The 27,500-nt window shown below is 38.2% G+C and overlaps 1 protein-coding gene across 2 annotated transcripts in view; it reads right to left on the reverse strand.

Moving 5' to 3' along the window:
• The window catches only part of LOC115218988 (protocadherin-18), a 280,881-nt gene that overhangs the window by 2,844 nt on the left and 250,537 nt on the right, over window positions 1–27,500 (reverse strand). For both annotated transcript variants that reach the window (XM_036508633.1, XM_036508634.1), the window contains one exon: window positions 8,124–8,280. In XM_036508633.1, the coding sequence (XP_036364526.1) occupies window positions 8,124–8,280 (157 nt within the window). The remainder of the gene's footprint in view (window positions 1–8,123; window positions 8,281–27,500) is intronic.

Here is a 27,500-nt window from a genome sequence, read left to right on the forward strand (position 1 = left end):
CCCTTTGTTATTATTGATATATATATATATATATACGACAAGCTTATGTATATATCTGCTTCTGTGTGTGTTTTTGTATCTGTGTTTGTCACTCTATCACTGCTTGGCAAAACATACTAACAGAACAAGTGCTAGACTTAAAAAATAAATCCTGTGGTCAATTTGTTTGACTAAAACCCTTCTAGGTTGTGCTCCAGCATATATATATATATATATATATATTGTATGTTTGTGTGTCTGTGTTTGTCCCTCTAGCATTGCTTGACAACCGATGCTGGTGTGTTTACGTCCCCCGTCACTTAGCGGTTCGGCAAAAGAGACAGATAGAATAAGTACTGAGCTTACAAAGAATAAGTCCCAGGGTCGATTTGCTCGACTAAACGTGGTAAGTGTGTGTGTGTGTGTGGTGTGTGTGTGTGTGTGTGGTGTGTGTGTTTGTTTGTATGTGTGTGTGTGTCTATGCATGCACACATGCATGAATGCATGTGTGTTTATGGTACCCTTGTTCTGACAGCATGTGACAGTTGTAAACTAACATCACTATAGTATAAGCAATGTTGTTCATTTCTAGTCTTCTGTGAAAATCTTGTCTGACTATGAGGAAATATTACCTTGTCTGAAAATAGGTGAGGGTTGGTGTCAGGAAGGGCATCCAGTTGTAAAAAAATCTACTTCAACAAATTTCATCAGACCCCTGAATACATGGAAAAGTGGATAATAAATGACGATGATGATGATGATGATGATGACGATGATGATGATGATGATGATGACGATGTTGATGATGATGATTTCTTTCACATGGCTTTGGTTGACTAAAAGACTATGGTAAAAAAGACGCTTGCCTAAAAATAGCATGCAGCAGGTCGAACTCAAAACGATATAGTTGTCAAACAAACTTCTTCACCGAGTGGCCATATCTGAAGAGCTACTGTTCAGTCAGGTAATGTGTCACCTGACAAAATGATTAATGAACATCAGGATTCTTTCCAATTGTTTACAACTAGAATTTGCTAGAGAAAGTGTTAACAACAGAACTTAGCACAGATATTGAGAAATATCTCGCTACATTCCTGATGTATACACCTTTACACTTACTGATTTTCATTGTCAAGTTGTGTTACAATACGCAAGAAGTATGTTGCTACAATAACTTTACATAGTTCTGATACAATTAAAAGGAATATGCTTCTACAACAATAATAAATCTCTGAACGAGATGTAAACAGTAACCGCTCGACAACGTAAAGTATACTAGCCATCTCAATATGGCTAACTACTAAGGGTGGGTGTTACTGTAGCCTTTAGCCCCAGGAGATCATCGTCTCCAGCTGGCTTTAGGCACACTTTCTGTGCCCTTATGATATTTGCAAAGGGAGCCCCAGGAGATCATCGTCTCTAGCTGGCTTTAGGCACACTTTCTGTGCCCTTATGATATTTGCAAAGGGAGCCCCAGGAGATCATCGTCTCCAGCTGGCTTTAGGCACACTTTCTTTGCCCTTATGATATTTGCAAAGGGAGGTCATCCCTCTCTCGTAAACCTAAGTGATACGCACGGACTGCAGTTTCTAGGTATTTGCCTGTCTTCAGCATATGGCAGTCACCGGTTTACGATGAAAGGGAGACCTGTTTGCAAATACTTATTGTTTTTCTAGTAACTTCTGTCACTGATTTCGAAAAACTGTCTGCAAGCAATAACAAATCTCTGAACGAGATGTAAACAGTAACTGCTCGACAACGTAAAGTATACTAGCCATCTCAATATGGCTAACCACTAAGGGTGGGTGTTACTGTAGCTTTTAGCCCCAGGAGATCATCGTCTCCAGCTGGCTTTATGCACACTTTCTGTACCCTTATGGTATTTGCAAAGGGAGGTCATCCCTCTCTCGTAAACTTAAGTGATACACACAGACTGCAGTTTCGAGGTATTTGCCTCTTGTCAACGTACGGTAATCACAGTTTTTCAAAATCAGTGACAGTAGTTACTGGAAAAACATTAAATAGATAATTGCAAACAGGTCTCTCTTCATCGAAAACCGGTGATTACCATACGTTGACAAGAGGCAAATACCTAGAAACTGCAGTCCGTGCGTATCACTTAGGTTTACAAGAGAGGGATGACCTCCCTTTGCAAATATCATAAGGCACAGAAAGTGTGCCTAAAGCCAGCTGGAGACGATGATCTCCTGGGGCTAAAAGCTACAGTAACACCCACCCTTAGTGGTTAGCCATATTGAGATGGCTAGTATACTTTACGCTTCTACAACAGTTGTACAGAAATAGCTCCATCATAATGCACAAGAAATATATGCATTTAGAGTGATTGTATGTGAACCTTTACAATACAAAAGAAACATACTTCACTACAGTAAAATAGAAATATGCTTTAAGGCGGTGAGCTGGCAGAAACGTTAGCATGCCGGGCAAAATGCTTAGCGCAATTTCATCTGATGTTACATTTTGAGTTCAAATTCTGCCGAGGTCGACTTATCCTTTCGGGGTCAATAAATTAAGTACCAGTTATGCACTGGGGTCAATGTAATCAACTTAATCTCTTTGTCCTTGTTTAGCCCCTTGTGGGCAATAAAGAAATAAGAAATATGCTTGTAATTTATTTTCAAGTTATGACTTGTGCTAAGCCTTCTCAGTATACATCCCTTCAGAGTACTGTATAAACAGTTGTGTTAAGCAGTGTTACATAAATTGTGTTATAAGAGCCAAGATATATATATATATATATAGATAGATAGATAGGCGCAGGAGTGGCTGTGGGGTAAGTAGCTTGCTTACCAACCACATGGTTCTGGGTTCAATCCCACTGCATGGTACCTTGGGCAAGTGTCTTCTACTACAGCCTTGGGCCAACCAAAGCCTTGTGAGTGGATTTGGGAGTGGATTTGGGAGACGGAAACTGAAAGAAGCCCGTCGTATATATGTATATATATGTATGTTTGTGTGTCTGTGTTTGTCACTCCAACATCACTTGACAACTGATGGTGGTGTGTTTACGTCCCCATAACTTAGCGGTTTGGCAAAACAGACCAATAGAATAAGTACTAGGCTTCCAAAGAATAAATCCGGGGGGTCGAGTTGCTCGACCTAAGGCGGTGCTCCAGCATGGCTGCAGTCAAATTACTGAAAAGAGTAAAAGAGTATATATATATATATATATATATATATATATATGCTCCTGCCGTCATCATCATAATCATTTTAATGTTCACTTTTCCATGCTTACACGGGTCACACATTGTTTATTGAGGCAGATTTTCCATAGCTGGATGCCCATCCTGTCTCCAACCCTCACCTTGTTTCCAAGCAAAGTAATATTTACCCATGCATGGCTGGACATTTCTCAGCAAAATGACACTATTTGAATGACAGTGACACTCATTTGTAACTATGACATGTTGTTAAAACAAGGAGATACACTTACACATACATATGAACATATATATACATATGTACACACACACAACAGGCTTCTTCCAGTTTCCATCTACCATATTCACTTACAAAGGCTAAGAAAAAAACTTGACAAAGTGCCAGGCAGTGAAACTGAACCTGAAACCATGTGGTTGGGAAGTGACCCTCCCAACCTATAATTATACCTGCACCTTTAAGTAAACAACTCTGTTATGACATTTTACAACTCATGCAAATTATTCCTCCACTGTATTTCTATGTAATAACAGTGTAACAATACATGAAAATAGAGTCCCTCAATATTCCTCTACGTAAACAGCAGTGTTACATAATGTTACAATAGAAAAGAATTATATCTTCACTATACTTCTGCATGAATAGTTGTGCTACAATATACAAAAATATACGGTACACATCATCATCATTTAACATCCGTTTTCCATGCTAGCATGGGTTGGACGGTTTTACTGGGGTCTGGTAAGCCATGGAGGCTGCACCAGGCTCCAATCTTGATTTGGCAGTGTTTCTACAGCTGGATGCCCTTCCTAAAGCCAACCACTCCAAGAGTGTAGTGGGTGTATTTTACATGCCACTAGCACAGGGGCCAGAGGAGGCTGGCAAACGGCCACGATCGGTTGGTGCTTTTACGTATCACCGACAAAGACGCCAGTCAAGCGGCACTGGCATCTGCCACGTTTGGACGGTGCTCTTTACGTGTCATTGGCACAGGTGTCTTAACTACAATTTCCATTTTATTTTTATTTTGATGTTGGTGTTGACATATTTGACTCAATAGGTCTCCTCAAGAACAGCCGGTCACTCTACAATCCAAGGTTAGCACAGCAGGCCGTCCTGCGAGCCATGAACTCACTTCATTTGTCGGGTCTTCCCAGTCACAGCATATCTCGGGGGTCTCGGTCTTCATCGTTTCCTCTGTGAGGCCCTACGTGCCACCGTCACGGGTATCACAACTACAATATCCACATAAGCAAATATTTCATTTACTGAATTCTATAAATAAGAATGACTGTCCTTATTTAAATTCAGCATTTCAGGCAATGTATCTCACTGAAAGAGACACATTTATGTCAAAACACCAGTGTCTCATAGTCCACTGCATCACTAAATCATGTATTGTCAACATATATCATCTAAAAAGAGTTGTTCTCCAAAGACAGCAATTATATGCATAGTCATGTTCAAATCCGCCAGAATGTGTTTAGAATGAATATAAACATCATTACTTTACACATCTGTCCTACATAAACATTTGTGTTATTATACACAAGAAGGCTGGGCACTCCATTGGTCATGATAAGTGTTCTGGTTGATTCAATCAGAAGTAAAGCCAGTAAGAGGCTGAGCACTCTACAGATATGCATACCCCTAACATAGTTCTCGGGGAGATTCAGTGTGACATACCAAATGACAGGCTCAACTCATTCTTGCTGAATAGATTGGAGCAACATGAAATAAAGCATGACTAGTGTATTCGGCTTGCAATTGTAAGGTCATGAGTTCAATTTCCAGTCGTGCATTGTGTACTTGAGCAAGACACAAGAAATATTCTTTCACTATAATTATACATGTGGAGGCACATGGCCTAGTGGTTAGAGCAGCGGACTCATGGTCGAAGGATCATGGGTTTGAATCTCAGACCAGGCAATGTGCGTGTTTATGAGCGAAAACACCTAAGCTCCACGCGGCTCCGGCAGAAGGTAATGGCGAACTTCTGCTGAGTCTTTCACCACAACTTTCACTCTTTCCTCCTGCATCTTGCTGCTCACCTGTGATGGACCGGCGTCCCATCCAGGTGGGGAACCTATACGCCAAGGAAACTGGAAAACCGGCCCTTATGAGCCAGGTGTGGCTCGGAAAGGAACAAACAGCACAATTGTACATAAACAGTTATGATACATTGTGTTGCAGCATGTGGAAACTATTCCTCCATGGCTGAATTCATTTGTTTTAGTATTTACAAGAAATATATATATATATATATATATACTTCTGAATTCTACTGGGTACATAGTTGTGTACCAGTACATAAGCGAATCAACAGTATTCATCATCATTATCGTTTAACGTCTGTTTTCCATGCTGGTATGGGTTGGACGGTTCAACTGGGGTCTGGGAAGCCAGGAGGCTGTGCCAGGCCCAGTCTGATCTGGCAGTGTTTCTACAGCTGGATGCCCTTCCTAACGCCAACCACTCCGAGAGTGTAGTGGGTACTTTTTATGTGCCACCTGCACAGGTGCCAGATGAGGTTGGCAAACGGCCATGATCGGACGGTGCTTTTTACGTGCCACCGGCATGGGGGCCAGACGAGGCTGGCAACGGCCACAATCGGATGGTGCTTTTTATGTGCCACCATCACGGAGCCCAGTCGGGGCGGCGCTGGCAACGGCCATGTTTGGACAGTTCTCTTACGTGCCACCGGCACTGGTATCTCTGCTAAAATTTCTATTGGTGTTGAAAGATTTCGATTTTGATTTTGATTTTGACCAACTAAAATCTATAGAGGAATAATGAACTTGTATGGTAACTGAGGTGTAACTGCTTTCAAATGAAAGTGATGCTAGAGTTGAGAGGCCATCTAATTCAGTTAAAGACAGAATATCAAAATCCAATAAAAACCCTTGTCTGGCACATGTGGTAAAGGATATCTTTACCATATAAGCAATTACATCACTGTAACTTATCATGGTGAGTAATGATAAGCTACAAAGATATAATTACCAGATTACCAATACAATGTGGATTATGAATAATAAATATACAGATATGTATATAGGTGCAGGAGTGACTGTGTGGTAAGTAGCTTGCTAACCAGTCACATGGTTCCGGGTTCAGTCCCACTGCGTGGCATCTTGGGCAAGTGTCTTCTGCTATAGCCCCGGGCCGATCAATGCCTTGTGAGTGGATTTGGTAGACGAAAACTGAAAGAAGCCTGTCGTATATATGTATATATATATATATGTATATATGTATGTGTGTGTATGTGTTTGTGTGTCTGTGTTTGTCCCCCTAGCATTGCTTGACAACCGATGCTGGTGTGTTTACGTCCCCCGTCACTTAGCAGTTCGGCAAAAGAGACAGTTAGAATAAGTACTGGGCTTACAAAGAATAAGTCCCGGGGTCGATTTGCTCGACTAAATGTGGTGCTCCAGCATGGCCGCAGCCAAATGACTGAAACAAGTAAAAGAGTAATGAGTAATATGCATTTACTTGGTCCTAATTTCACAGCAAAATAAATACATATAGATATGAGTCTGTATATCTTTTATATGAAAACAATATACTCTTCCCTAGCAATGGCAGCACTGTCAGTACTGTCTCTGCGTTCATTATGCTATCAACAATAGTAGTAGGTATTCTATACATGGCAGATTAATTAGTTTTATAGTTAATTTTAACGAAATATCTCTTAATGAATTACAAGATAAACTAACTGGAGATTTCTAAAAAGAATGAAATGGTGCTATACATGATTATTATCGTCGGTTACAATGACAAGGGTTCCAGTTTATTTGATCAATGGAACAGCCTGCTTGTGAAATTAATATGCAAGTGGCTGAGGACTCCACAGACATGTGCATCCTTAATGCAGTTCTCGGGGAGATTCAGCATGAAAAAGTGTGTGACATGGCTGGCCCCTTTGAAATACATATACAACAGAAACAGGAAGAAAGAGTGAAAGTTGTGGTGAAAGTGTGCAGTAGGGTTTGCCACCACCCCCTGCTGGAGCATCATGGAGCTTTAGGTATTTTTGCTCAATAAACATTCACAACACCCGGTCTGGGAATCAAAACTGCAATCCCATGACCGCAAGTCCGCTCCCCTAACCACTGGGCCATTGTACTTCACACATGATTACTATAAAACTAGAAACTGTAAGAACTTTGTAACAGATAGAAAAATATCAAATATGTCATTTCTGTGCATCTTCTTCCTTGAATTCTTTAATTTCAAATACAAATTTCTCACCCCACCTCCTGTTGTGAAAGGATGGTTATCTCCCTGGTATTAAGAACCCTACCTAGAGGCATAACATATTTATTGCAATAATTCGGATCTTTTCAGTTTGAATGGCAATTTAAAAAAATAATTTCCACGTAACTAAACACTTAAACTTCGTATACTGGTAGAATGTGTTTATAAAACATCTTTTTCTCTCGGCTTTATTGAGAAAATTCTATAGTTTGTAAGATATTTGTTGTTTTTTTTTCTTCAATTTCTGCAATTTCAACCAATCAATGACATCTGTTGAGGTAAAAACATTCTGTGTCATATGAATATGTCCCTTGTTTACGAAACAGATTGGGTTTATTTACATTTGTGAAGAAAAAAGATACCCTTCCCCACCCCTAACCCTAAAACAGATTGAAATGCAATAGATCGATACTAGGGTCATAATTATGGGTGACAATTTCACATGACACCACTAGAAAAAACTGCCGTTGAAACCGAAAAGATCCCAATAATTCTTCTAAAACTTCCTCTGATGAACCAAACTATTTGTATTTAACAGCAGCAAGTCTTAACAATGGTGATATTATGATCACGTGTTATTTATCAGTAAAAACATCACACTAGCAATTCTTAAGTGAGAAAATGGAAACTGGTTACAAATCTGAAAGGAAAATAGAACACCAGTTTCATGGGACGAGATAATAAAAGCAGTCTAAAAAAAGTACCTGGTATTTCTTCGTACTGTGGGGCATCTCTTCGTATGCAGCCATGTTTGACGTCTTTTCGTGTGGATACGATATTGATACGACAGTCAGGGCCTGTAAAGGGTCTTTCTTCAACTCCAATATAGCCTGATGTTACACCAATATCTGCTATGTATCCCTGAAAGAGATATTTAAAAATAATTAATTGTACATAATTTCAAGAAATTCAGAGTATTTGACAACAAATATATAAGCATATGTATACAAAAATGTGTATATGTATATGAATGGTTGTTTTGGAATCACGTGATTGTTGTAAACAAGCTTCACTGTCATACAAGTGGAGTCTTTCATTCCCAAATTTCAATGAAAACATGTCCAGCCATGAGAAATTTTAACCTCACTGGGAAACAGGAGAGGGTTGGTGATAGGAAGGGCATCCGGCCATAGAAAATCTGTCCCCAACAAATTCCATCAGACCTATACAAGCATGGAAAATTGGACATTAAAACAATGCCAATGATGATGATGTGATGATGATGATGATGATGTTGATGACGATGACAATGATGGTGATGATGATGATGATGGTGGTTGTTGTTGCTGTTGCTGCTGCTGTTGTTGTTGTTGTTGTTGTTGTTAAGCAACAAGACGGGTAAGGGTGATTAGGTGACGGTCTCGGGCTTAGGGGCGGGAGATCCCAGACCTTGGAAAAAAAAAAACTTTGGTCATCTTGTTGTAGTTGAGGGCTCTTCATTGACACCCGACACCACTGGGAGGTGGCCCTCAAAGTCGCTGGAAATGGAGATCTCCAGGTCCAAATTCTTGAACAGCTGCTGCTGCTGCTGATGATGATGATGATAACCAAGGTTTAGATTTTTATGTTAAATCACTATTAACCAATTTAACCTTTTAGTTTTCAGATTACTTTGTCGAATGTAATGCTTATTTATTCACATTGTTTTGAATTAATCACTCATTATCTCGCAGCTTTGAGATTTAGATGGTGTGATTGTTTATTTTTTTAGAATGACATTGTAGGGTCGGGGTGAGGTGTTGGATCTGGCCAGGTTGGACATATAACAGACAGGATATTTTGGCCGGATATGGCCAGCTTAAATGCTATAGTTAATGTGTGTAACATTAGAAAATCCAAGGTGTCGTGCAGTGGAACGGAAACTGAAATCACGTTGTTACAAATTACAAAGCATTCTTCTTAATTACACAACCATCTTAATTAGAATGTCAATGTTGTATTTTAAGAGATAAATGTAAACTTCCACTGAATAACAACTGATAAGAGGAAGCAACAAAAATATAATGTATATATGTGTGTATATAGAACATAACTGGTACAATATACAGCTGGAAGCTTATAGACCAGTGGTTCTCAACGGTTTTTTTATTTATGGATCCATTGTTTTGAATGGGCCGACCAAAGCCTTGTGAGTGGATTTGGTAGACGGAAACTGAAAGAAGCCCGTCGTATATATGTATATATATATATATGTGTGTGTGTGCGTTTGTGTGTCTGTGTTTGTTCCCCTAGCATTGCTTGACAACCGATGCTGGTGTGTTTATATCCCCGTTACTTAGCGGTTCGGCAAAAGAGACCGATAGAATAAGTACTGGGCTTACAAAAAAGAATAAGTCCCGGGGTCGAGTTGCTCGATTAAAGGCGGTGCTCCAGCATGGCCACAGTCAAATGACTGAAACAAGTAAAAGAGTAAAGAGTAAAGAGAGCATCGATTTGATATTTACGTTCAAATTTACCAGAACGTATTCAGAATGAACAGATACGTTAATGCTTAGTTTCTTGGTGTTCATTGTGGACCTTATGAATGAAGATTTTCGGTCTTCTGCCGGTGGTAGTTCTAGACCTGACAAATTATTTCTTACTTGCAGCATGGCTATTTTTCTGGATGTATAGCCCTATTCTCTTAACGGATGGTAAAGAAGCAGGGATTATGTTATTCTTCTTCAGTAACTTGTGGAATTCAGAATAAGTTATTCCCAAGTCATGAAGAATATTTGATTTTTAATATCCACATCAGCACAGAATTTCATTTTCAGTGAATGCATATCAGACCTAAAAACAACAAATAACTTAATCTAATTGGAGCCATTTATGCACATATTTTGATTTAAAAGTCGAAAGGAAGTTTTTGTACACCTCCTTTCGAAAGAAACTTTAAATTTGATATCTTGATTCTTCTAAATAATTTTTTAAACATTTTGTTATAAGCAAACAATTCAAAACAACGTTATCATCAATTTAAAAAATTTTAATCTTTTCAGTCTTACATGAAATATTAGGCCCTCAAGAATAATATGAAAGTCTGTAAATTTTAATTTTGATTTTCGTTCGTAAAACTTTATATGCAACTTTGTAAAATGCATTTCTCTCGCACACTGAAAAAAAAATACCATCAAGAACGGGTGGAAGAAATATTGCAGTGTTTAGAGTAAATAATCTATTTAAATTGCAATACGTGGTCTGATCAATAAGTATCCGGACTGTTGCCATAGTAACGAAGCTAAAGCTCACAGAGTAAAGCCGCTCGGCACATATTGACCATGAACTCCACTGTGCCGGCGCACTAAGTTTTAACGTTCTAGCTCACTAAATGCCGAATTCTGCTGCCGCAGGATTTCGAGTAGGTACGGGATCATGTCTACCAAGCCTCAAGTGCACACAGAACGCTCTTCGTGTTGCAGTTACGGATTCGTTGTTCTAAATAAACGTTTCCACAATGAATGCGTGATGCGCGCCCGTCCAATACATGTTGGCAACTGAAAGCGAAATGAAACAAAATGTCACAATTGCACCTATTGAAACAAAATGGGGATCTTTTCTGTTTGAACGGCAGTTTTTTCTAGCAGTGTCATATGAAATTGTCACCCATAATTATGACCCTAGTATCGATCTATTGCATTTCAATCTGTTTTAGGGTTAGGGGTGGGGGAAGGGTATCTTTTTTTTCTTCACAAATGTAAATAAACCCAATCTGTTTCTTAAACGAGGGACATATTTATACGGCACAGACTGTTTTCACCTCAATAGACGTCATTGATTGGTTGAAATTGCAGAAATTGAAGGAAATAAAACAACAAATATCTTACAAACTATAGAATTTTCTCAATAAAGCCAAGAGAAAAAGATGTTTTATTTTGACACATTCTACCAGTATACAAAGTTTAAAAGTGTTTAGTTACATGGAAATTATTTTAAAAAACTGCCGGTCAAACCGAAAAGATCCAAATAGTCTTATAATTAGCAAACGATGTATGCACCCAACCTTTTATTTATTTATTTCTCGGTGTGCCGTTGTTAGTTTGACTTTTATTTCTTTAAACAGTTTTATTACAATGTTTGTAATGTCTGTATTTGTAGATTAATAGGTACTATTTCTTGAGCATTTTATTACTGCATCAAGGTATTTCCCTTCGCTGGCTGCGACAATAGAGACGAAAATGCTTTCTCTTGGCAAGAAAATCTAATATACTGATGTTGAATTATAAACTATTCTGCAAACGGAAATGCAGACACACTTTGTCTCAAGAAGATCAAAGTGCTAGAAGCTAGGCTGACAGGCCATAATTTAAAAACCAGGAAGAAATACATACATACATACATACATATATATATATATATATATATATATGTATGTATATATATATATGTATGTATATATATATATATGTATATATATATGTATGTATGTATGTATATATATATATATATGTATATATGTATGTATATATATATATATATGTATATATGTATGTATATATATATATATGTATATATATGTATGTATATATATATATATATATGTATATATATATATGTATATATATATATGTATATACATGCGCGCAATCTCGCACATACATACCCCAAGCGTCACATGACGAATGAATCTGATAAAAGCTTAAAAGCTTCCCCGATATCAATGGATTAATTACTCCATCTGGAGAAAACTCTCAACTAGAAACTCGAAGTATAAAGTTACACTGAATTTTCTCAAATGAAAATATATATATATATTTAGGTGTTTCTAACTTATGTACACTCTTCTATGTATTAGCTTTATAAAACTATAACACATTATGTTTGTGTGTGTGTGTTTGTGTGAGTGCGTGTTTGGGTCTTTATTGGTCTATGACAAAAAAATTGCAGTTCCATTGGCAAACTAAAACCCTACATCGTTAGTTGTTGAAGTGTTAATGTAAAAGCACACACAGGAGCTAAATCTGAGGACATGTACACAGCAGTTAACAACTTGAAGTGCATATAAATCATAAAAAGAGGCAGAAGAAAAAATATATATAAATAATAACAACAAAAGATGTAATGAAAATCGATTTTAAAATTTACACAGGAAATAGATATTGATAGTAAATATCTTTGTTGGCCACAAACATTGTGGCTAACGGTAGTAAATACATCACCTGTATCATTCGGTTTACTCTAAACTAACTTGCAAATGCAATTATCTCCATGCTAACATCGAATTCCTCTTTAGATATAAGCTATCTATAATAAAAACACTCTGTAGACGTGCCTCGCTGATATCATCTAATGGAAAATATGCAGAAGTGAGCAAAAATAAAAGAAACGTTATTAAGCGTCAACACCGTTGCAGATAACACAAATCATTCGATGGAAATGTTCCGGACAATTCAGCATACACAAGTTCCCTTCATCCATTAATCTCCCTTCTCTCCCCTTCTCTCTCTCTCTCTCTGTCTCTCTCTTTCTCTCCTCTCTCTATTTATTTCTTTCTCTCTTTTATCTTTGTCACACTGTTTTTATCTCCCTTCTCTCTCTCTCTCTCTCTCTCTCTCTCTCTTTCTCTCTCTCTTTCTCTCTCTCTTTCTCTCTCTCTCTCTTTCTCTCTCTCTCTCTCTCTCTCTCTCTCTCTCTCTCTCTCTCTCTCTTTCTCTCCTCTGTCTATTTATTTCTTTCTCTCTTTTATCTCTGTCACACTGTTTTTATCTGTCTTTGTCTCTCACTCTTTCACCTACTTTGTCCTTGATTTTCTATTTTTTCCCTCTCTGTCTGTCACTGTCTCTCTCTCTCTCTCTCTCTCTCTCTTTATCTCTGTTTGCCATTGTCCTCACCTCTCTTTCTCCCACAATTTTTGTCTCTACCTTTGTTCCTCTCTCTCTCTCTCTCTCACTCTTTTCAGCAATTCCTTATTCCTCTTCATGCTCTTGTTTTACCATTTGCATACCATCACTATCTATCCTACTCTTCCTATTTCTCCCCCCCCCCGACTGTTTCTCCTGCTTGGTTTACCTATCCTTACACGTGTCAGACTCCCACAAATTTTTTCTCTCCTTCACTTTTCGTTTCTTTCTCTTTCCATCACTTCGCTTGGTTTTTCTAGCCTTCCACCCCACACTCTCTCTCCGCCCCTCTGTCCTTTCCTCCCCCCCACCCTCTTTTATATTATTCTATTTTTTTGTTTTTGCTTCTCTGTGTCTTTCCTTTCTCGATTCCCCCCCTTCTATCATTTTCTGTCCTTCTTCAAACACACATATATCCATTGATTCATAAGCAATTTACTACGTAGTTTAAACCAGTCTAGCGTGAGGAGCAGTATTGCCAATTTAACTAAAATACAACGGCAAATATTTAATATATTCATGAAATATAAGTTTTACTGTTTAAAACAGAAAATACAAAATATATAAAAAATGAACCATAACAATTTCCGGATGTAGCTTAATATAACTATCATCCCGATAGAGTTACATGTTCATCATCAAATTTTCCCCACCGTCATCTCCAGGTAAGCATGATGCTGAGATATTTAAAAGAGCACGTGGGAGTTTTAAAAGGGTACGTGGGAGTTTTAGCATTCATGCCTTTCCAAAGGGTACGTGGGAGTTTTAGCATTCATGCCTTTCCAAAGGGTATGTGGGAGTTTTAGCATTCATGCCTTTCCAAAGGGTACGTGGGAGTTTTAGCATTCATGCCTTTCCAAAGGTATGTGGGAGTTTTAGCATTCATGCCTTTCCAAAGGGTACGTGGGAGTTTTAGCATTCATGCCTTTCCAAAGAGTACATGGGAGTTTTAGCATTCATGCCTTTCCAAAGAGTACGTGGGAGTTTTAGCATTCATGCCTTTCCAAAGGGAACATATAAAGTTTCAAATTTTTGGCAAAATGCCAGCAATTTTTTGAGGGGAGAAGGAAATTGATTACATCACCTCTAGTAATTAAATGGGACTTATTTATTTGACCCTGAAAGGATGAAAGGCAAAATCGACCTTGGCAGAATTTGAACTCAGAACGTAATGAATCAGGAGGAATTCAGCTTGCTATTTTATCCAACATGCTAAAGATTCTTTTCTACTCTAGGCACAGGGCCCGAAATTTTTTTTTTGGCGGGGCAGTCGATTAGATCAACCCCAGTATGCAACTGATACTTAATTAATCGATCCTGAAAGGATGAAAGGCAAAGTCCACCTTGGTGGAATTTGAACTCAGAATGTAAAGACTGACGAAATACTTCTAAGCATTTCGCCTTAGGGCATGTATAATGAAATGAATAATCTTGATTTTGGATTGGGAACTTGGCTTGAAGGAAGTTTACCTATGAAGGAATTTGAACCTCAATTGCAAGATATTCAGTTATGGGTCATGTGACAGATCTATAAATCAACCAACTAGCATGGAACTGTGGTATAATATAGCTTCTTGGATGATTTAAAATTTGCCCCCTGTTTGGTGCCTAACTTAACTGGGTGATCTCAGGTACTCAGGCTGACCACCTTTAGCACTCATTAAGACCAGTCCACTTTGAGCTCTTGGATAGAACACCTTGAGCAAGAGATGACTATAGACACTCACACATGACGTACCACAGCTAGCCTTCTACAAGACACAGCATGGTTCTCTCCTCCCAGTTGGCAGTAATATTATCAGAATCTTTCTTTTGTAAACAGCTAAAGCAGTAAACCATGTCCAGCAATAAATATGATGAAAGTTAGAAGTTCATGAGTTGCTTCACACAGCCAGTTTGAGCACATGACAATGACCCTTAACATTACATGGCGGTGGTGACCTGGTCGGCTCGGCCCGCGCGAGCCCGGCAGCGGCACACCGACGCGTCCAGGCCAGTTGGTTGGCGAACGCAGCGCTTACACCAACGATGATCAGACAACTGCTGGCACTTTCTTATCCATGTGAAACAGCCACTCTTTACATTCTGAGTTCAAATACAGTTGAGGTTAGCTTTGCCTTTTATCCTTTCACAGTTGATGCAATAAAGTAGCAGTCAAGGACTGGGTTTGATGCAGTTGACTCAAACCTTCAACTGCCAGTTAAAAAACAAAAAAATTCAAGCCTTGTGCCTGTGTTAGACAATATTGTTTAGCTCCAGGTCCACACTGATCAAATGGGTTTATGAAGAAAGGCATTCCACCCATGACCATCCTGTCATTTTAACAACATTATCCAATGCGTCTTTTCTTTCTCGATATGATAGATAGTGATTTGAAGGATATTTTGGTTGTTATTACAAGCATATTTTAGGACTACACAGAGCTTCCTGTACAGCAGAATGCTAGAATTAAAAGAAAAAAATTACTGTGGAAAGAATGATTTTGATGTCTCTGAAGTTCTGACAAAAATGGATGCAATGATAATTGATATTTTATATATGGGCATTGTGTGTGTGTATTCTTCAACAAATGAAATAATTGAGGTTTGAGAATTTTTGACAAAGAAAATCTTCTCTTTGGCAAATGGTTCCTCAGTAACAGTGGTTCCCAACCAGGGTCTATCATCATCATTGTTCGACCATGGTCGAGACAATGGAATTTACTATATTACGCCAGACTTCCCGGTCCATCATAGCATTACGGAGGTCCTGTTGCTGGATGCCTGTATCTCTGGAGATTACATCAGGGTAGGAGAGTGTGCGCCCTCTGGTATTGCGAGTAGATGGCTTCCAGAGGAGAAGAGTAGAAATTACCTCTTTTTCAGCTCTACAACAATGTCCAGCAAACTGGACTCTTCTACCCTTCACAGGAGATGACACAGGTGGTAGTTTCCCATATATTTGCATTTTGGTTGGATGACGCTTCCACGAGAGATTTTGAGCTCTCATAAGGAGGCGAGTGTAAGTTCCATCCAACCGCCTCTCAAGTTTCTTTGATAATGTCCAGGTTTCTGAGCCATATAGTAGAATTGGTTCGACTGTGGCTTTGAAACTTAGATTTGATGACCAGATCTTATGCATATCATTACAGGCTGACCAGGCCATACCCTTTCTAGTTAGAAAATCTTTTTCAGATGATGATATGTATGACCCAAGATATTTCTAATAAGAAACCAGGGTCTATATGGCCCTCGGGGTCCATATAAGAGTTTAGTTGTTAAAATTTATGTACAATAAATTGCTTATACTTCTCCAATGCACAAAATATTTAAACATTTTTTTAATACAATTCCTAATAATATTTAATTATAAAAATGCAGTAAGAATCTTTTTTATATACATCGAATGTAAGACAAAAAAGGTAATAAAAATATTGCAGCAGATATCATTAAAGTACTTTGTATTAAAAGAATTTGGTTAACAATATTCAACAATTAGACACCAGTAAATGTATGCAGAATACAGATCTCAGGTAAATTTTCATGCATAACAGGTAAATCCAAATATCTTTTGGTAGAATTTCAAGAAATTCAGAGTATTTGACAACAAATATATATATTACTCTTTTACTTGTTTCAGTCATTTGACTGCAGCCATGCTGGAGCACCGCCTTTAGTCGAGCAACTCGACCCCGGGACTTATTCTTTTGTAAGCCCAGTACTTATTCTATCGGTCTCTTTTTGCCAAACCGCTAAGTAACGGGGACATAAACACACCAGCATTGGTTGTCAAGCAATGCTAGGGGAACAAACACAGACACACAAACACACATATGCATATATATATACATATATACGACGGGCTTCTTTCAGTTTCCGTCTACCAAATCCACTCACAAGGCTTTGGTCGGCCCGGGGCTATAGCAGAAGACACTTGCCCAAGATGCCACGCAGTGGAACTGAACCCGAAACAATGTGGTTGGTTAGCAAGCTACTTACCACACAGCCACTCCTGCGCCTATGCTGTTTATTTTTCTTTTCTGTTTGTTTTTTCACCACCAGAACGCTTTCTCTCATTAGACAACGTATGTTTATTACACACGTGATCCACTTATTCGCCAGTGTCTGCGATGTTTGAGACACTGCGGTATTTCGACCTCATTGTGTGTCTCCTCAGTCGAAGCTACCCAACGGCCAAACCGATGAATCTCACAACATGAGCTCTTGTTTATAGGAATCATCAAACACACTTCTTGATGCGTGCAGCTCATGCGTCATGAAAACATATCACCTGAAGAGAGGAGGCGTTCTCCAGTGGCAAAAAACAAGTGATCGACTATTCACATTCGAATTTCCCAGAACGCATTCAGAATGAATAGATTTGTTATTGTTCGGATAATAAATGTTTGGCGCGCACTCCTATGAATTGATATCTGTTTGACAGACATTTCCAAGTGTCAGCAAATAGTTTGTTTACCGATTCTCTAAAACAAGAGCTCGTAATTTATCAGTCCAGCTGTGGAGTAACTTCGACTGAGTAGACACACACCACGGTGACTTGATCTTACCTTACACCAGTGAATCCTGTGTAGGATGAACATACACTGCCTTGTGGGAGTATGCGTTCTCTGGTTGCGAAAAAGAGAAATCATTTATTCGCATTTGAATCTACCGAGGTGTATTTAGAATGAATAGGCAGGTTACTGATTGAAATGTTTAGTTCTTCACAAAAGTAAGAAAAACCTGCAGCAACTATCGAAAGAGTGTGGAATTGTTGAAGACAAGACAATTTGCAGAAAAAAAAATTACAAGAAAGTTTAAGATGCAAGTTTTGCTCCGGAAAAATATGCTAGAAAAATATGCATTTCTTTATTTTCACTTCCAATTTTGGAAGTCCTGGAAAGTGTCATGGGCATTAGTGTAGCTGGAAATAGGGGACTGGGAGCGGTCTGTCATTGATGGCACTTTTGGGGTCTGCTGCATAAGCTTGTATAAGGGTTGAGTGGCCTCAAACTTAAAGGTCGATCCGGGCAGCACAAACTTACATTATTGGTCATGCGCTTTTACCATTCTTCCTCTGATTAATCCAGCAAAAAATAGTACTGGGTTTATTCACAATTGCTCACAGTAAAAATAAAATATACAAATAAAAATACAGCTGACCAATCGATTCTTCAAAGTTAAATACCAAAACTTTTTCTTTGCATTTGTGATGTTTTCCAAAGAAACTTTATTGATTTCGACGAGAACGACTTAATACAATTAATTGCAAAAGTCAAATGTCTTATTCAGATTATTTCGCTGATTTCAATTATTAGACTGCAGCCATGCTGGAGCACCGCTTTCAAGTTTTTTTTTTATTTGTCTTTCGTTTTTCTTTTCTTGGTTGATCATAAATATCTGGTATTTATTTTTACCGGGCTGTATTTGTACAACAGCTACGTGACGGGACATAAAGAGAAGTAACAAAATCAACTAACAACTACGTAGGACCTTTTTTAAGACCAGTGTAAATGTAAACATAGACATGGACTTTTTTCTCCGACACTAACCCTAAAATCCTAAATCCCTAACCCTGAAACCCTAACCCTAACACCCTAACCTTAACCCCAAAACCCTAACCGTAAGTACAGAAATGTTTTGAAATTTTTTTCACAATCATAATCTCCGTATTTTTCCGCATATTTTGAAAAAAAAAAATTCTGATAAAAGTGAAGAATGAAGGAAATAGGGGTGTGGGTGGTAATTTAGAAATGTCGATTTTTGCTAATTTTTTGGCAGATTCGTATTCCCCGTAGCCGAAAAGGGAGGTTTGTGCCATATGAATATATCCCTCGTTTAAGAAACAGATTGGGTTTATTTACATTTGTGAAGAAAAAAGATACCCTTCCCACCACCCCTAACCCTAACCCTAAAACAGATTGAAATGCAATAGATCGATACTAGGGGTCATAATTATGGGTGACAATTTCATATGACACCACTAGAAAAAACTGCCGTTCAAACCGAAAAGATCCTCAAATTCTGCTGAGATTGACTTTGCCTTTCATCTCTTTCGGGGTCGATAAGATAAGTACGAATTGAACAATGAGGTCGATGCAGTTGATTTATCCCCTCCTTCCCTCGAAAGGGCTGGCATAACGGACCTATTTTCAGTTATGATGATTATAGTAAGGTTGAGTAGAGAGGGGACGAAAAAAATAACTACAGACTTCACAAATAAGCATATTACTTACAAATATTTGTTGCACAAAAAGTACGTGCATGTATGTTTGTGTATATATATATATATACTAGCAGTATCGCCCGGCGTTGCTCGGGTTTGTAAGGGAAATAACTATATAGGCATTTTTAGAGAGTTATAGCCAAAAAATAGCAAAAAAATGCATTAAAAATGGAAAAAAAATTATGGTAATTTTTTTTTTAAATCGTTGACTCATCGTAGACATTTTTAGAGAGTTACTTCCCTTATATAATAGCGAAAAAATGCATTAAAATGGAAAAAAATGGTAAATTTTCTTTTAAATCTTAGACTCATCGTAGACGCGCGCTAATACCCAGAAGGGCTCGATATGAATCACGACTATAAGATACCCGGTTTTGGTTAAACTGCACCGCAAAATGTGGGAGTAGTTAGGAATCTAAATCGGAGTAGACAGACACACAACTTCAGTTTTATATATAAAGAAGATATGTTTGTGCGTGTGTGCGAACCAGCGACTGTGAGTGAAAACAAACAGTTTAGGATTTATTATAACAGGTAAAAGGAGACAGAAGTTCGAAAACGTTGTGCTGTGAGGCAAAAAATACGCTGAAAATAAACATTTTCAGCGTAGTATTAAATTTGAGCGCTTTTGAATGGAAAAGTTATATAGAAAAACAGTAAAAAAAAGAAAAAAGAAATGAACAATGTCGTACGCACTTACGTAAGTAAGTATCACAAGTTATCAATGAAAAGCCAAACGATTTCTTAGGAGATTATAATAAGATGATTATAATGAATTTAAAAAATAGATAAACGATTATAACCATTGTTGAGAATACAAACGGTTTAAAATGGAATAAATTGGTTTGCCGCGAGGATTTCTCTTCCTCACAGCAAAGCAATTTATTCCACTTTTTGAATGGTTTGTATTCACTGTTTGCTTTCGTATGCTATAACTAGTCTCCCGGATTCAAACTGATTACATACATTATTGCTGAAATAGTTTTTCACCGACTTGAAAACCTAGTGCAATAAAATCAACGTATTGATGGTAGTGCAATGTCTCCCTAACAGAAAGTATGAAAGAATATCCAACAAGTTTTTCTAAAATATTTTACTGCATTTCTGGGAAAGGATCTTTTCGGTTTGAACGACAGTTTTTTTTTTAAATAATTTCCACGTATCTAAACACTTTTAAACTTCGTAATACTGGTAGAATGTGTTTATAGAACATCTTTTTCTCTTGGCTTTATTGAGAAAATTCTATAGTTTGTAAGATATTTGTTGGGTTTTTTCTTCAATTTCTGCAATTTCAACCAATCAATGACGTCTATTGAGGTGAAAACATTCTGTGCCGTATGAATATGTCCCTCGTTTAAGAAACAGATTGGGTTTATTTACATTTCTGAAGAAAAAAAGCACTACTATTCCAGTCTCATATATTTTGAGCGTTGTTGTCACTAACGATCTCAAGATATAACTTTATATTTTGTAATATATATATATATATATATATACATCCATATACATACAATAGAGAGATGTTTTTGTTTCACTTTTAACACGTAATACTGAAATAGTAGAGAAGATATGATATTGCTGCAGGCTCGCCCTAGGCAAGAAGTTAAACATTTTTTTTTGCCCATGACATTACATGGACCCTAAGTAAGACATGTGTAAAATTTGAATGAAATTGGTTGTGTAGTTCTCAAGTTTTAGGGAAATACACAGACAGACACACATTCTCAGTTTTATATATATATATATATATATATATATATATATATACAAAATGCGTCCTTGTCCCATTTTTGTATTATATATATATATATATATATATATATACACATGGTGCGGTGAATAAGTTGTCAGCTAAATTGCGCGAAAATGAAAATAACAGTAACATCTCATTTTAATAGATGTACTTACAAAATTTACATTAAAATATCTTGAAATACTAAAGAGTAAATTTATTTAATAAAATCGCCATTGCCTTCAAACACGGCCTTCAGACGATTTTGGAATCTCTTGCAACTCTTCTGGATGGTCCCCTTGTTGGTGAATGCTGCCATAATCCTTGACTTCAGTTCATCTTTGGTGTTACTAGAAGTTTTGTTGATCTCTCACTCAACTGCGCCCAACAAATAGTAATCAAGGGAGTTGCAGTCTGGGGGTGGGTTAGGTGGCCAGATGTTAGGGGTGATGTGGTTTCAGAAATTGTCTGACAGCCATGACTGGGTTCTCCTGCTTGTGTGGCATGGTGCAGAGTCCTGTTGCCAGAAACAGGGTCTTCCAGCAGCCGCCCTCTTGACCCAGAGCAACACTGCCTTCTCCAAGCACTTGATGTTGGCCTCTGTGTTGAGTCTGAGGCCGCGTGGGAAGGTGAATGGAGACATAACGTTGCCATCACTAGTGATCACTCCAAACACCATGATGTTGATTAGATGTTTGATTTTTACACTCTCAGTTACATGTTTTGGGGGCATGGCAAGCCAGCGGTAGCTCTGTGTGTACACCATCTGTTCACATTGGAGCTTCTGGCAAGAATGCCAAGCAGTACAGCATGTCGTTTCCAAATTTCTGGCAGAGTGAATTGCCTCATGGTACTGTTTTTCTCACAGACGGTGCCCATCTGACCCTACTTTACTGTGTAGTTGACAAAATCAAAAACAAACCATGAGTATGCACGAAATAAAAAATATAAGATGGCGACAATTTACCCATCGCGCCAGAAACGCGCGCTCGCGCGCACACATGCTTGTATATATATATATATGTATATATATATTCATACATATATGCAAACATGTGTGTGTGTGTGTATGTATGTGTGTGTGTATGTATGTGTGTGTGTATGTGTGTGTGTATGTGTGTATCAGACTGAGTAAAAAGTAAGCAACGTTTTGAAACATGAAATTCATTACAATATATTTCAACAAGGCACAGGAGTGGCTGTGTGGTTAGTAGCTTGCTTACCAACCACACGGTCACGGGTTCACAAGCAATAATGAATCTCTGAGCGAGGTACAAACAGTAGCTGCACGACATCGTGAAGTATATTTGCCACTTAAATGTGGCTAACCCTTAAGGGTGGATGCTACTGTAGCTTGTAGCCCCAAGAAGACGCCTCCTCCAGCTGGATATTGACGCACTTTCTGTGCCCTATCAGTATTTGCAAAGGGAGGCCATCCTTTCTATCTCCAACCTGACGTGATACACATGGACCCGAGTTTCTGGATATTAACCCGTTATCAGTGTGTAACAGTCACCGGTTGTCGTTCCAATGCAAATATATATATATATATATATATATTATATATATATATATATATATATTATATATATATATATATATATATATATATATATTATATATATATATATATATATATATATATATATATATTTTCGTCACTGATCTCGGAAAAGTGTAAACAAGCAATAATAAATCTCTGAGCGAGGTATATGAATGTGTGTATGTGTGTGTATGCAGCGGGGTCTATGTGTGTGTGTTTGTGTTTGTCCCCTACCCACCACTTGATAACGAATGTTGGTTTCTTTACCTCCCCACGGTAGTAGTTCGGCAAAAGTGATCGATAGAATAAGTACCACGATTTGTTCAACTATGCCCTTCAAAGCGGTGCCCCACATAGCCACAGTCCAACGACTGAAACAAGCAAGGAGGAAAAATAAATCGAAATAAGAAAAAATAAATGGTGGCACACGTAAGTGTAGCCTGTGTTCCGTAGCACAGTGTAAATATAGAAATAAATTTGCACACACGTAAACGCACCCAGCTTTTCTTTTGCGAGTGAAATTGTGTTATTTCGATCGAAAAAGTAGCCCGTGTCCCTAGCATAGTGTAAATGCAGGAATAAATTTACACATACGACATTTTAGTGCGCCGCCCTGTATGATAGATAATACGATATTATGATCATATAATTCTGAGGTATTTCGGTGTTAATAGACCTGATTCAAGTGAAATTTTTACCGCTGTATATATGAAGCCTTATATTGCTCAGGATTTAGAACATCGGGCTCAAAATCATAAGATAGTGAGATCAAATCTCGGATCGGACTGCTTGTTGTGTTCTTGAGCAAGACACTTTATTTCACATTGATTCTGTTCACTCAGCTGTAGAAATGAGTTTCGACGTCATTGGTGCCAAGCTGTATCGGCCCCTTTGCCTTTCCCTTGGATAACACCAATGGCGTGGAGAGAGGAGACTGGTATGCAGGGGCAACTACTGGTCTTCCATAAACAACTTTGCCCGGACTTGTGCTTTGGAGGGGAACTTTCTTGGTGCAATCCCATGGTCATCCATGACCGAAGGGAGCCTTTACCTTTACTCACTTCACTTGCTGATTTGTGCTTGGCACAATTACGGTTACTGCCCCCCCATCCTTTTGTCTGGGGATTCTAAGGAAAATTATGAAGATAAGACATGAAGAATCCTGAAGTTGGTTCGTAGACTGATTGTGCCATTAGTCTGGAAGGCAAGTAGAGACTTGGCAACGAACAGTAACGGTCAAGATCTCAATCAGGTATGGGCAAACTTTTTCGAAAAGCGAGTCGCATGAGACATGGTTAAGCATCAGGCAGGCTGCACTCTTAAAAAAAAAATCTAAATAATTTTTCGTTCGTGGGTCGCAGTTTGCCTATGACTAATCTAATTACTTTTTTGCAAGTTCAAGGGATTTTAATAAGAGTATGGCAAAATTTTATAGATTTGAGAGCATTTCACTCATTTTACTCATTGTCAAAAAAAATAAATAAAAGATCTGAGATCTACCCTCAGTTGTATCAAGGAAAGTGATGTCCGTCTTTCCTCTTCCAAGCTAGTTAAGTATAAACTGTGGAGCTTGTGAGGAGAAGAGGGAGAAAGACTCCGCAATATCATGTTGTATAGCATTATAAGAAGCAACCCTTTTGATTGCGAAGAAGTGATAAATATTCGGTACAGGGATGGGATGGAAGCACTCCGTCGGTTCCGACGACGAGGGTTCCGGTTGATCCGATCAACGGAACAGCCTGCTCGTGAAATTAACGTGTAAGTGGCTGAGCACTCCACAGACACGTGTTACCTTAACGTAGTTCTCGGGGATATTCAGCGTGACACAGAGAGTGACAAGGCCGGCCCTTTGAAATACAGGTACAACAGAAACAGGAAGTAAGAGTGAGAGAAAGTTGTGGTGAAAGAGTACATCAGGGATCACCACCATACCCTGCCGGAGCCTCGTGGAGCTTTTAGGTGTTTTCGCTCAATAAACACTCACAACGCCCGGTCTGGGAATCGAAACCGCGATCCTACGACCGCGAGTCCGCTGCCCTAACCACTGGGCCATTGCACCTCCACATTCGGTACAGGACCAAAGGGAGAAATGCTATTATGATTTATTAAAAGTATGGTTTCCTTATTAATATATGTTTTTTTTTCAGTTGGCACTTCATTGCAGATCATTAAAAATATAATGTTTCCTTTTGTATTTTTGTAATAAGAGTCAATATTTTTTTCTATAGCTACTTAAGAGCTGTGACCATTATATTAAATAGCCTACAGTATATTTCTATAAATCTTTAATTTATAGTTTCATATTATTCCATAGTTAAACGTATATACTGCAGAGTGCCGTAATTTATATGATGAGCAAGATAAAAGTCAATGTAAGTAAAATCGAATAATATTTGTAAATTAAACTCCAATATTACAGTATCTTCATATCTTTTGAAAATTTTGCAATAAAAAAACATGCCTCTTATATAACAAGTTTTCTTAAATCAACTTTATATATAAAAATTATGCATCGAATTTCACAGAATTTAAGAATATTAGACACATACAATTTTTAACATTTTCCTTCGTGTATATTTATATCTATCTATCTATCTATCTATCTATCTATCTATCTATCTATCTATCTATCTATCTATCTATCTATCTATCTATCTATCTATCTATCTATCTGTGTGTGTGTGTGTGTACAGGGTGGGGAAGCAAAACTTGGAAAATAATAGATAATTCACCAAATATTTCATATTACAACAACCAGCTACCTGACATAAATATAATTTTAACACGTGTTTATAGGGGTATAAAGAGACAATTTATTCAATATGTCTGCCTTCATTGTCCACCACAGCCTTCACACGCCACCTGAAGGCCTCACAACTCTTCATGATGAAGCACTCAGACATGTTACATGTTGTCTCACCCTTCTCTCAGGGTTTACTTAAAATCATCAAGACTTGGATGCGAAGTTCTGTTGGTAGAGCACTCCAATTTGCCCCATACGGTATAGTCTAGAGAGTTCAAGAAGAAAGCTCTAAGTTGGCTGGCCAAAAGTCGGCGAAGTTGTCTTCGCAGAATTTCTGCACTTTCTTCGCCGCATGAGCAGGAGAAGCATCTTGGGTCCACACATAATTACCATTGGGGTAGTTAGACTTCAGCCAAGGCAGGGCTTTATAATAAACGTCAGCCCCGACCTTGAAAAAAATGGAGAGGTATCTTTTTCCGCCAGACTCCACAACTCCCAGTATCATGACTTGAGCTGAGGGCTTGGTCCTAAAGACGCCCTTTACAACCGAAGGGAACTTAGCAATGTCTCAACCACTGCGACGTTTAAAAACAGCATCAACAGTAAAGTTATCTTCATCTAAAAAGATTTTGACGGTTTGTCCATTGTACTTCAAGCATCGCAACACTTTTTTGGGTCCTTTCATGCCTTTTGGTTTTCATTGCATGAGACAATAAGTATCCCGAGGTCCTCGTGCATAGCCCCCAAATGTAAATCAGTGAGTACAGCATTTCTGATGGTCTTTGGATAAACTTTCATGTCCACAGACAGTTTTCTCATGGATGTTTTAGAGTCTTTCGAAATTCTGGCTTTGAGAGATTTAAGAAATGCATTATCCCGGTTTTTTTTTATTTATGTCTCCACTTCCTTGCTTTCTCTTGATGTCTCCAATATCCAGCATTCGGTTCTTAACGTTGTAGACAGTGCTTACAGTAGCCCCCAACAGTCTGAGCAATATGTTTAATTGTAACCCCGGCATGAAGCAAATCTGCTATGCGTTGTCTCTTAGCTTCTTAAGTGGACATGCTAGATCGAATGACTGGAGCTTCTGCTTAAATTAACTCTATATACCCCCAGCCTGAAACAGAGAACAATATTTTAGCATTTACGCTCAGGAATATATGAAAACTAAAGCTTCCGAAATATTCCAAGATTTGCTTCCCCGCCCTGTATATACACACATACACTTCTGTGTGTGCGTGTGTGTGTCAGATTAAAGGAGATTAAGAAATCCGAGCATTCCTATGGATATCGGCTAACAGAGTAAATAGAAGCGAATACCTTTTCATTAAAGCAAACCGTTCTATACAAACTGAAATTCCAACGATAATTTATATGTCGTACAGTATAATACAGCAAGTTCAAGAATGAAGATGATGGTATTAACGTTTGTTCCCTTTTTACGATCATTTCAACAATCATAATAAAAGAATAAATGTAATAACATCACCTCCACTTTTGGACTTACTATACACACACACACACACACACAATTGCCATCTCTGAAGAGTGCAGGATTACATAATCGGATTGTTACCTAACACTCTGTCGAATCCCTAATGCGAAACCGATTGGTAAAATCAGCCGTAATGGCTATATAATACTGTTACACTTCGATCGATTGATATACATGTGTGTGTGTGTGTTGTGTGTGTGTGTGTGTGTGTGTGTAAGTGTGTACATGACAGAAATTTATGCATGAGTCATGATACGAAATGAAGTAACGCTATGCTGGCTACTGTCTTCTCAGATACCTCGGCTGTTTGTCAAGAATTTTTACTATGGCCTTCTTGATATTGTAGCGGCACAAGCAGTCAGCGCCATATTTGATGAGATCTCGCGGTAGCTACTGCCCTCTCCGAGACTAGAGCGAGACCTCACCTGCATTCATTTGCCATGCGCGAGATCACAACGAAGCTCGCGATGGCAAACTGTATACAAGGGCAAAACAGAAACAGATTCATTCTTTTTGTCTCCGCTTCTTCGCAGCAGCGCTTGCTG

The sequence above is a fragment of the Octopus sinensis genome, linkage group LG14 (assembly GCF_006345805.1).
Source record: "Octopus sinensis linkage group LG14, ASM634580v1, whole genome shotgun sequence".
Lineage (NCBI taxonomy): Eukaryota > Metazoa > Mollusca > Cephalopoda > Octopoda > Octopodidae > Octopus > Octopus sinensis.